The 12,442-nt window shown below is 46.2% G+C and overlaps 1 protein-coding gene across 2 annotated transcripts in view; it reads right to left on the bottom strand.

Annotated features, from left to right (window-relative positions):
- The window catches only part of TUBGCP4 (tubulin gamma complex component 4), a 317,619-nt gene extending 305,934 nt beyond the window's left edge, over positions 1-11,685 (bottom strand). Inside the window, exons 1-4 of one of the 2 annotated variants that reach the window (XM_069625149.1) lie at positions 11,485-11,685; positions 8,585-8,713; positions 4,910-5,032; positions 3,773-3,826 (exon numbers count right to left, since the gene is read on the bottom strand). In XM_069625149.1, coding sequence (XP_069481250.1) covers positions 3,773-3,826; positions 4,910-5,032; positions 8,585-8,713; positions 11,485-11,562 — 384 coding nt within the window. In that variant the 5' untranslated portion in view covers positions 11,563-11,685. The remainder of the gene's footprint in view (positions 1-3,772; positions 3,827-4,909; positions 5,033-8,584; positions 8,714-11,484) is intronic. The other variant, XM_069625148.1, reaches the window with a different exon arrangement.
- Positions 11,686-12,442: the final 757 nt, after the last annotated feature.

The raw sequence follows: 12,442 nt of genomic DNA, 5'->3' as shown, positions 1-12,442 counted from the left end.
TGCCCTTTATGTATGTATGTATGTATGTATGTACACACACACACACGCTGGTCCAGTATGGGGGACCACTTTCCTCGGTTCAACCGAAGAGCTAATGGAAAATAATGCTTGCCAATGCTGGGTGGGATGCGGGGACTGGATGTGCCTATGAAAGATCGATGGATTTTGGAGTGTCCATACCTCTATATGCATCCTAGGGCAAACCAAAAAGCGTACCCCATCGTACAACGATAAAACGTTAGCAAAAGTGGCAGCAAAGTGACAAGACTAAGGGAAACAATGTTTCCAGCCAGTACTGACAGCGTGAAGGACAGGGCAGTTCTGCGTGGCAGATGAGCCAACGCCACGTGCACTGCAAAAAGAGGAGGTACACATTCAAACATAAAATCAAAATGTTTGGGGGGGGGGGTCCATTAAAATAGAGGGAAAGGTGCTGTAAAGAGTAATCTTTCTGAAACACGTGTCAACATTCAGATGTGGCAGAAATTGGTTTAATGGAATGGACTCTGCCTCCTTTCTTACTGGCGCGTAGAACCACCATCTCTCTCCTCCCGCTCGCTAGAGAGAGCATATGGGTAGGTCGGTCTTTACATATAGCCCCTAAAATAAGGAGTCTTTATACTTCTACCTGAAAATGCGGTTTCAGGCTGTGAACCTGGTTAGCAGTGGCCAGGGATGTTGTAGTGTATAAAAAGGCAGATAGAAAGAAAAGGCAATCACAGTTAGTGATTCCATGGAAGCATGGAAATCTGGGCTAGGAACTGTTAGGGAGAATTCTCTTTTAAGGCTAAATTTCACTTACCTATAGAGTCCCCCAGCAGCTTTGCTGGATTATAGGGGTTTATTTTTTTCCACCTGGTAAGAGTGTGAGCCTTTTTTCCGACTCTTACATGTGTTTTGCCCTGTTTATTTCTACTACTTGTGTGATCTTGGGCACTGGAGTCTCACCTACTCCAGGTGCCCCACTTTGTGTGTGGTGCACAGCACCTTCAGTGCAGTAACACAGGGTTGACTTTGAGACGTCCCTCTGACTCCATTATTCTGGGGCTGACTACTGTTCCCCAGAAACATGCAAAGTTGCCATTAACTTTATAAAGTCACTTTAAAACTACAGACCCAGTACACCCCATCTTACATTCCTACCCCTTTTTGTCTGTGCCTCTCTGAGCTTTGTTTTGCTCTTTTAACATTTAGACTTGGCTGGTGGCAGTGGCATCTACCCTAACTTTTCTACCGCGATTATATTATATAAACGTGGTACCATTCCAGGCTATTGTGGTAACCTCGGACTTAAACCAGCTTGCCCAAATACTTTTTATTTCGGCTCCGGTTGGGTTTAGTCGCTATTTCTTTTTGTTAAAGTCCTTGTGTTTTACTTTGCGCGGCAAACCAGATTTGCCTCCTTTGTTCACCGTCTTTTGGCAGGCTTCTACAGAGAAGCCTTCCTCTTGGCGCCTGGGTGTCCAGGTGGGCTGAATGTGAGGGAGGGGTGTAGTCACCCCCTGCACAGGGTCTCCTAGGAGACCCAAGTCGCACTTTGTGGTGATTGGCTGGGGTGGTTGTCCGGGCTGGACAACCCCCCTGCTGAGTGATTGACAGCCAGGCTGTGTGAATGGGGGATTTTCACATGAAAGCAGGGATCTGAGGACTGGAAGACAAGACGTCACCACTGGAACCGAGAAATCCGAAGAGGAGAGAAGCTGAACATCTACAACGACTGAACCACCGGTGAAGCCCTGCTGCAGACCCTCGCCACTTTTTCTCCAATTGCAAAAGCCTTCTTCCCTTGAGCTGGTGGGGCCAACCAGTTCGCCAATCGCCTTCCAAGTCTTGCCTTGGTCGAATCGCCAGTGCCAAGCACCAGGAGACCGGATAGCCAGGCACCCGTCCACCGGACCGCGATTTAAAGGAGCGCACCTTTTATCCGGTTTGGCATCACCACGACTGGTTTCTTCCCTGGGTAGTGCAGTAACTCGAACCTTCCTCCACGACGAGAGCTTCTCTTCCTCTGCTGGATCCCCCAAACTGCAGGAACTACCGCCACCGCAGGAGCATCTTCCACTTTTAAGGTACATTGTTCGGCCAGGCCTCCAGTTTCGTTGGGTATTGCTAAAGGTGCTTGAAATCCTTTACTTACCTTCAGGGCTGGCCGTCCCCATCGTCTAACATTATCTTTTTACCTTCTGCACCCTCCTTTTCAACTGCTAAGCAAAGACTTGACTGCAGCTACTAGAACTGTTTGATCTTGGGCACATTGCCATGTACCGTTGATTCTGGCACAGGCCTATTGACTTTGGCTATCTCAGTTACAACTGCCTTCTCTAGATTGCTTTTCATAAAGAAACGTGTTGGTGGACCTAAACTCCAATAACCATCCTTTCCTTCCCTTATATATTGCTGAAGTGCCATTTTGCTCGGTTTTCACCCAAGTATTGCTTGTGCTGAAGTGCTACCTTGCCTAACTTGTTCACAATCCAATTGGGAAGTGTTGCTGGTGTTTTAGGATTCTAACCCTGTATAACATTCTTTTCCTCCCCCTTAAGAAACTGTTACAGTGCCATTTCTGCTTGATTTGCACTGTGCCGTTTTGCTCAGTTTTCACTCTTGCTCAAATTTGTCTACAATTTAAATGGGGAGTTTTGTATACATTTCTTGACTATTTTAACTTGATTTAATGATAGTGATTTGTGTGTTGAATTCAGAGCGTGTTTAAAGAAATATATATATATTATTTTTAATATAAAGCTTTGGTCAGTGTTTCCTTGCTCCATAGTACTGTAGTCCTATTGTGTAAATTCTGCATACTGCTCATCTCCCTCTTGAGATGAGTCTGACTGCTCAGCCACAGCTACCAACTAAATCTGCGTGGTGCGGACTGATACCAAAGGGGATTTATTGCTCATACCTGTAGTCTTAATCTTCCGTAGTGCTCCATAAGGGAACTGCAGGGGATTCTGCCTAACAGGAACGGGGGACCCCACGGGAGGTTGAGAATTTCTCTAGGACTCCCATTAATCTGGCCCTCCTCCAGTCCAGTTTCAATCCAGTTGCTGATCATACAACACTTGAGGCCATCTGTGACCAGCCAAACAGTGCCACATAAGTTGTAAATGCTAGACTGCTCTCCATGGCAAACACAGTGGAGATAATGTTTCTTTCACTGTCGTACAAAGTTGCTCACATCCAGAAGGAAGCATTTAATATGAACGGAGCCAGGATTTCTGAAATGGCGGATGACGTGAAAAGAAGCGCTTTATGTTACAGTAAAAGATGCTCTTGTCTTCAGAATATGATTTCAAGGGTAATCGGAAAACTGCGAATACTTATAGGAAATGTAATTTCTCAACAGTGAAATAAATCATATTTCCTTCATATATTAAAGACTGCATTGAGCACCCAGTTTAGTTATGTAAATATCTCACACATCTTCTAACATACGCAGTCACATCATTTTAGATATTCTACAAGTCTACCACATTGCGTACCATGGGGTATTACAATGCAATTTTTTTTTTAACTACTTTTCTTCCAAACTCCTTCACCAGGCTGTAGATTTCCTTTTCCAATTCATACTTACCAGTCTTCCTTTCAATTATGTCTTCCAAATGTATTTTCTACCATCTAAGCAATGACGCCCCCCGCTACCCACACAGACTGCTATACTTCTTTGCTGCCAAATTGCACCCTCCTCCCTTTCTGACCGTTTAGCAGTTTCAAAGTGCTAGTCAAGCAAACAACTAGAAAAATACCCAAATATTAATGTCCCACAAACCTGATCCAGAGAATAGTTGACATGGGAGATGGAGAGGTGAGGATCTGCCAGAAACTGTAATGGAACACAGAACATGGAAGGGTTAATTCAGACATAAACAGAGGACCCTGTCTAAACCACTGCAACTTTAGATGCTCACTGCGCAAGGTAGTGACCGAAGTGTTTGTTTCACAACCACACAGTTACCTAAACAGTGATTTCATAGGTCCTCTAATATCGCCCCTCAAAATGCCCTTCCCAGCCAGCAGAACGCAGGACTATTTCAGCCCAAACTAGAGGAAAGTTACAGAATCTGCTAATTCCAGAAGCCTTTGCACATACCCATATCTGTCCCACCCCAAACCAGAAGCTCAGACTGCTGAAACAATGCCAAGCTACAATGTTCTCCAACATCACTGGAGTGCAAGCGTAGTAAGGAAATAGTCGCATGCCCCCCCCCCCCAACACTCCCCATCTTCTACTTTGAATCGAGGTTGCATCACCCAATAACACCCTAAAAAATCCAAGTGAGAAATCAATCATTCATGTCTCGTTTCTATGTGGTAGAAACGTCCTCAGATCTTAAGATCTCACACAATATACAGGCGTTTGGCAACCAAGCATCATGAGCTGAAAGCTGGGCCTGTAATCTTTATCCCAAGGATGGTAGAAAGAGTGGGGCTGAACGGGCAGACATATCGCCTCCAAACTAAAAGGGAAGATCCATCACATTCAATGCTTCCATTATAAAATGTGAGGTTGGCCTACACCGTCCTAGCTCAAGGGACGGTCCCAGCAGTCACACATTACAGATAATAAAAGGCCAGCCAATGTGACCCAGTCACAACCCTTTCATGTCCAGATCACAAGGGGAACCGGGGGCAGATCATCACACAACCTCCCTGAACAAAGGGAAATGCATCCACTATGATACCACTGCCACTATATCTCAAGTGAGTAATCAATATGGCGCATGGACTACAGAAGACGAGCTTCTGTTGCCAAACTGATAAAATCCACATACCAAAACCCCTCAACATACAACTAGTTGTCATATTCCTTACACCTGGCTCACCTGTACCCACAAGGAGAACAGGGGCCCTCAAACATTCAGCCAAGACATGTGAGAAGCAGCAGAAGAGGAACGGTGCTCTTTACCTCCTGCTCCAAGTCCAGAAGAGCCTGCCTGTAGGGCTGCAGTAAAGAGTCCAGGCCTGTGCAGAAAGCCCTCAAGTACATTCCATGTAAGCCACATTGTCCAGGCTGGGATGGATGATGTTCCTGAAAAGGGAAAGTAAAGATCAAAGCATGTGGTAAGACCTCCCCCGGATTGATGTAGGAGACAACCGAAATGGACGAGTGTAGCATAAAGCTCCCTACACTACGATTCTAAGTCCCAATGCTGCTAAAGATGGCCATTATTATTGTTTTCAATACAGCTTATTTTCACTGTGTGTTTTCTGCATGGGCGTCATAATAACTATACATTGCTAATGTTCACATGATCATTGATATACATACTAGTTTACAGAATAAGGATATTGTCATGCTACATAATATGCAACAATGCACCTTGACCAGCCTGAAAGTGGCTAGTAATATGCATTGCCAAAAATGTTGGTGATGCAATCTTAGCAACACCACCTGAAGCACAAACAGAAAGTTGCTACACTTCAATATTAAAGTGCCAATGCCATCATTTGCAGACAGTGTTCGTTTAAAATGTATTGCTGCCCATAGCATGAAGTCAGAAAGCAGGACGATACTGCAGGTTACAGATCTTACATGCACAGGCACCAGACAAAAGATTGCACATCTCCATGCCCCAAAGAGCAGAACAATGATTCCGGTCACACTAATCTTATCGACTCGGGACTCTTCCTCATGTTACAGATTCGCAGGTGGAGGCGTCAGTCAGTAGAGCTATTCCGGAAGCTACACTGATCTTACAAGCACCTGTACTACATCTGCTTATCATGTGTAACTTCTGTAATCTAAGCATCGCATATCCTTGTAACCTCTGCGTCCTGATGCCTCTGGGTCTGGTGCGCATTACAAACTAATATACAAACTAACACAGGTCTCACCACGCAAAGCTATCCCACCAGTTGCAAATGTTGTAGGCTCTGCACACATGCAGCTGATGCCCATCAGGTGAAACTTACCATCGAGGACTCAGACACACAAGGAGCATGCACTGGCCTCAAAGGGCAGGAAGATCAATACAGCTAAAGATATCTATTTTCCATCTAGTGAAATGGGAAAACGAACGAGACTTCAGAAAAAGGATACCAGGCTTATGTAAGATTTCAACAAAAGCAAAGTTGGCCAAACAACTCTGTCTAAAGCCATAAACCTCCAGCCAGTCCAGGTCCCCGGAGGCCCTTCTGAAAGGTAGTGGACTAAAACGAAACAGGGGCCCATACCTTCAAAATATGAAGAGCGTCTCCTACTATTTACCTATGCTGTGAGATAGACAAGTTTTGGGCTAATCGTGGAGCCCTTGTGTAGTGGGGGTCCACACTGTACCTTGGGGCTGCTGTGTCCGCTTTGTCCTCTTCAGAAGGCATGTAACATCTCCCATGCCATTGGAAGTCTCACAGATTGGATAATCTGGAATGCCCAGCGGCATGGCTTTCCCCGAGGGCTTTCTTAGACCCCCGGTCCCTCAGCACACATCTTTGTTGGTGCCCTATGGAAAACACCTACAGCCCTGAAGGAGAGAGCGGCAGCCGCAGGCAAAACACGTTAGATCATTCCCAATCCTTAACAACCCTCAGCCTTAATGGACAAGAGGTCTGCCTCAAAATGCCTTTACCCACCAGGGTTGAATGCTGAAGTACTCCTGCAATCCGGCACTACACAAACAACTTCAGGATACATCCAATAAGGCGAGCATTGGTTTAAAATGCACATAAGTGGCGATGAGGAGCATTGAAAAAAAAGGCTCGCAAGCCCAGCACGTCCTCCTTATGTAACAATAAAATGGCCTAAAGGAAAGCCAAACTCAGCGCAGCAGTTCTATCGAAGTTCCCCAGCAAAAACACAAACACTGAAAATAAAAAAGCAGACTACTGCGCCCCACTGAAAATACAGATAGGGTGTATGATAAGGCTGGCAACCCAGGAACATAAACACAGATAGGGGCGTTAGCCCGAGTAAAACTTTAGATACAACAAAAAAAATGGTGGGAATGGGGGGGCTAGTTTCTGCAACTCCGTAAAGTGACAGCCAGGCTGTTGACACCCAACACATCCAAACTCGAGAACCGACAAACAAAACCAATCAATCCAATTATCATTAGTTATTTTAAGAAGGCCCTTCAAATCCAGTTAAGCTGTTCTTGTTAGGACAGAAGTAACCTAGAGTGGTCAAACTTTATGACCTCAAATATTTTAAAAAGTTTCTGTCTCCTACAAAAATTGAGATACGGGCAACCTCCGTCAGCGAGGTAATTGAAAACACAGGGTTATGACACACCGGAAAAATGTTGTATTTTCTGTTTTCAAAAAAGTCAATGTGAACACTGTCGCCAAAATACAAATGGAAATAGTGCTCGCTCCCAAAAGACTAATCACTACATGGAGTCAATACCAAGGTGTAACAAAACGCGCTTGCGCCTGATTTAAAAGTGGCGTTGCAGTCTTTTAACACAAATTAAGCTTCTATTTTGGCAGGGACAAGCATCAAATCCATTTGATATATTAAAAAAAACGTGCAAAAGCAAATACATGATTTCATCAATAAAAATAAATAAATAAAATTAAAAAAAAGATGACCATCATCTGTTATAGCAACAAAACTAACAATCCTAATCCGTACTTGGTTTCCAAGGTCTAGAGTTTGTTTGTACTATTTTTCTTTTAAAACAAAGTTGTAATCATCAGTGGGACCTAGGTGAATGGGAATATACTATATGCCAATTTGGCCCCCAAAATTAGCACCCAAAAGAACTCCTGTGGGCAGCCATTTTAGAATGTATTTACCACAAAGTAACAGGAATATATTTATTACTGAAGGCTGCCACTGTTCCGTATCAGGTCAACACTTCGAACGTAACAATGAGAAATACGAAAATGTCGAATTTCGAAATGCACATTTCTCATATGTGGGGTCTCCCCCAGAATATAATTACAGGGATATATTCGGGAGGTATCAAAATAAAGGAAAATATAAAATGTAAAAATGTTTTCAAAAAATCATGGACATTTTCATTTTCGGCCTTCAAAGTTTGTAGTGATCACATACATCCCCATTGTTCTTCTGGCCTGAGGCTTGGAGACTCTGCAAGTAAACACAGGACACAACTATCAATGCGCTATACACACAGAAATGTAGCTTTCAGTTCGATGGTCTACTGCAGGGGTCTGCAACCTGTGGCTGTCCAGCGGTTCCAAACTACAATTCCCAGGATATCTGGCTATGGACTATGCTGGTTAGGGATGATGTGAGTTGTAGTCCAAAACATCTGTAGAGCCAAAGGTTGCAGACCTCTGTTACTGTGCACGGATACAACGTGGCCTGTGTTTGGATCCGACATCAGAACCATGTCAGCCTACCAGTAATCAACACGGTACTGCATCTTTGTAAAAGGTGCTACAGAGCGACAAACGCCAATTAAAATAATGAAAATAAACTACTCACAGGAGTCAATTTGAGTGCTCATTTGGGAGAATGTACTTAATATCATATAGTTAGTTGCCATTTAAAAGTGTGCGGCTGATTATCACATCAATGTTTAAAAATAAAAATTATGCTCTCCACCAGTGACTTACATTTTGTCATCCATCTTGAAAAGCATTTGATCACAGTATCAAAAGGCGACTACCATACCTGCTGCTGCACATGTCCGGTGTACTGTTCAATGAATTCTGTGAAACGAATGTAGTCTGTTCCAAGGCGACAGAGTCGATTCAACACACTGGTTTCACTGGGATGAAGGAAGGGCAGTTCCTGCGATACCTAGGACAAACAATTAAGCGTCAATCGGAACACAAAATATTTGGATTACATTTCTTTTTCATACATTAATATTTTAAGTTGCAAAGCAAGCCACTATTGAGTTTAATAACACCCGGTTTCTATTGATGGTGGGGATCCCCCCAGAACACTGTGCCTATAAATTCTGCACACATACTCAACATGTCCACTTTCTGTCATCTTCTGTATTATTATACCTTCTAGATCGAGGCAGGGGTCGTTATTACGGGATAATGACCCGCCACCAAGTTATGGACAGAGGAAAAGCCAAGGGCGCCAAGTTAGGGAAGGGTGACTATCCTAAATGTTGAGTCTATTAACACATATTGGTAGTAGCAGCACCAGGGTTTGGAGCTCAGGTGCCGAAGTGTGAAGTAAAAATCTAAGTTTAATAGTACGAAATTAAATTGACAAACAGTTGGTAAATAAGATGCAGTTTTATTTTGTAGTGTTTGTCTTCATACACAAAGCATTTCAATTGCATAAAACTTAAGTGGGTTTAACATGAGCATCTATTAGGGGTTGTGTATAAGTAATTGGTTGCTCTAAAGAAAATTGAAAGCATTGTCTCAAGCGTTAGCTTTCTCTGTGGTGTGCTTATTAGGATCCTGCAGTGACTTTTTATTTTATAGAGGAGACTCTTCTGAATGACACCTTGCCTGTGAATTGCATTACTGCTTCCCTGTCTGCTTTTGAAGTCCGAATGCAGTCAATACCAGCAGTTACTGACTGCTACTCTGAACATTCTGATTGGCCGAGAGGAGGTCAAAAGCGTATTCCATGTGCTAACAATTTAGATCAGAGGCGCAGAAGATTAAAAAAGGCACCTCTGCATGCAGGGACTTTGTGTACCAGCAGCTATTAGGTATGCACATGAGACATTTGAACCAGTTCTGAACCATAACAGAGCTAGGGCTGAGGGTGTCTGTAGGCTTTCTGCAAAGGCACACGCAGTGGCCTAAGCGGCACTGCTAAATGAGCCGGGGCTCATCAAGAGGGCGTGGCCTAACGGCAGGGGGTGGCCTGCTGGCCTGTTAAGCCAGCCTCCCTTGACGAGCCCCGGCTCAATGAGTTACTGGCACCCTTTTGTAGAGATCAGCACCCTCTCCCCATGAGGGAAAGGGTGCTGATCTCTGCATTTATTTTCTATCAGCTTGCCTGGCAGGTGACAGCACTTCGCCTATTCAGCCTTAATGGTGGCGCTGCCTCTCGCCAGCCGGGGTGGGGCAGCGTCACCATTAAGGCTGAAAGGGTCAGGCAGCTGGAAGCCGACGCCTTTATGGTCATTTATAACACGCTTAATTCCCAGAGGTTTCCAAGCATGGACCCGGGGAGCGGACCTCTGTTGCTCCTCATTGTCTTGCTTCTATGTTGCCCCTGAGCCATCCTCCCGGGACAAAGACAAACTCCTGCAATTGCACGAGAGCTTCAGGATGTAGAAAGCAAGGCCTCCGATTCCAGTGGCCTCACGTTTCTCTCCATAATCGTGGCGCCGGCCAACGTGCATCTCTTGCTTCAAGGGATGCCTCGCAGGTGTGGTGCCACCATTATGGATGAAAGGCATTTTTTTCTGACGACTGAAGCTCTTACACACGAGTGAGACCTTCAGGCAAAAAAATACTTGTGATGTAGTGGCCAGGGTCTGCCAGGAGAGATTAGTGACCCCCGGCTGAAAATGAGATTTCGGAGCATTGCCAGGGCTCCGCCCAGCCCACTTAAAGCCCTGGGCACAAGTTTGCACTATAATTTTGGCACGGAGCATTTATGAAGAATAACTTGTCATTTATATAGCACCTTTATCCAAAGGGCTTTACACAGAACACATTTACATACATTAATACCCAATTGGAATTGGTAAACACATTATAGGCCTCAGAAGGATGAAAGGCTGAGTCGACCACGTCAGGATTTTAATCCACAACCTGCAGATCAGACGCAAACGAGCGCTCAACCTGCTGAGTTATCTTACTGGAGTTTGATCAACAGATCTTCCTTTCAGATACTACAGAGGGTGGAATTACACCCTCATCAGACGGCATTCTTTCTGACACAGCTGTATATATTTATCAGATTGGTATTCTGACACAGTCATATATTTTTCCATTAAATATCAAGGGGTGCATAAACAGATGCAAGCACTAGCAGGAGTTAACTATTCTTAAACCACATGACAGATGTGTATACTGAGCAGAGATACTAAAGTCTAGATGCATTATTAAAACATTCTAATAAAGTGCAACACGCCCAGAGGCCTCAGTGCGCTAGATACAAGGGACGAGCGCAAAGGTGCCTGCCCTTTGGAGTCCATGTATGTTACATGTTAGGCTGTACGCTGCAAGTTAGCTCATACAGCCCCTTCAATGGCAAGGTACTATGCAAAAACAGATGCCCCCTTCCTCAACAATGGTGTTGATGCCTCTGCTCTGGTGCAGTTTTCCTAAGACCTCTTAGCCTAAGCTTCCACCTATACAGAGCTCCCAAAATCCCCATGGCCATGTGCCAGAAGGCCAATCAGTCCTGTTCAGCCGCGTTGGCTTCTGGGACTTGTAGTTTTTTTTCTTTCCCAGTGGAAATGTTGGGAAACTACAAGTCCCAGAATGCCAAGCAAGCACAGGGCTGGATAGTCTTGGCAGGCATGTGCAGTGCTGCTGCCCCTGCATCGGGGTTGCCTGTGCTGGCCTGGGGGCTGAGCAGACATTGTGCCCATGTGCCCCACGGAGCCTGTGGGTTGCCTGCCCGGGGCCCCCCGTTACCTGGAGGCCGGTGCGCTTGTTCCAGGTGAAGATGCTGCCCGGGTAGCCGCTCAAGGCCAGGAGCAGCTCATGGATCATCTTCTACGCCCAGGGCGCTGCCGCAACCATGCCTTCCAGTGCCTGTAGGCAAGCAGCGCCTACTTCCTCTCCTAGCAACGCCCCGCCTCCTCGCCGTCACGTGACTATAGGCATGTTGGCTTCAGCAACGCCGCGACCGCTCCTCTTCACGTGACTTCGGGCGCGTCGCGTTGCCGATCGGGCGCGTAGCGTGCTGCGTCATCGCGTCGCACGTTTTGAGCGGGAAGACGATGGCCGCCGGGAGTGGGAACGTGTGTGTTCTGAGGTGACTGGATTTTTCTTCAGGAGGCGGCCGAGAAAGTCCCGGAATGGGATAGAGGCCCGTGTAAGCCAGAGCCTCGTGCTGGAGGCCTGGGGAGGCGGGGCAGCTCTCCTTCTAGTCACGGCTAGGGATGGGGGCCCGTGTAAACCAGAGCCTCCTGCTGGAGGCCAAATGGAGGCCTGGGGAGGCAGGGCAGCTCTCCTAATCACGGATAGGGATAGAGACCCGTGTAAGCCAGAGCCTCGTGCTGGAGGCCTGGGGAGGCGGGGCAGCTCTCCTTCTAGTCACGGCTAGGGATGGGGGCCCGTGTAAACCAGAGCCTCCTGCTGGAGGCCAAATGGAGGCCTGGGGAGGCAGGGCAGCTCTCCTAATCACGGATAGGGATAGAGACCCGTGTAAGCCAGAGCCTCGTGCTGGGAGGCGGGGCAGCTCTGCTTCTAGTCACGGATAGGGATAGAGACCCGTGTAAGCCAGAGCCTCGTGCTGGGAGGCGGGGCAGCTCTGCTTCTAGTCACGGATCGGGATGGGGGCCTGTGTAAACCAGAGCCTTGTGCTGGAGGCCAAATGGAGGCCTGGGGAAGCGGGGCAGCTCTCCTTCTAGTCACGGATAGGGATGGA

Source organism: Ambystoma mexicanum, chromosome 11, assembly GCF_040938575.1.
Source record: "Ambystoma mexicanum isolate Mex_15411 chromosome 11, UKY_AmexF1_1, whole genome shotgun sequence".
Lineage (NCBI taxonomy): Eukaryota > Metazoa > Chordata > Amphibia > Caudata > Ambystomatidae > Ambystoma > Ambystoma mexicanum.
The sequence above is the reverse complement of the archived record's forward strand: the minus strand, read 5'-3'. Positions and strand labels throughout refer to the sequence as shown.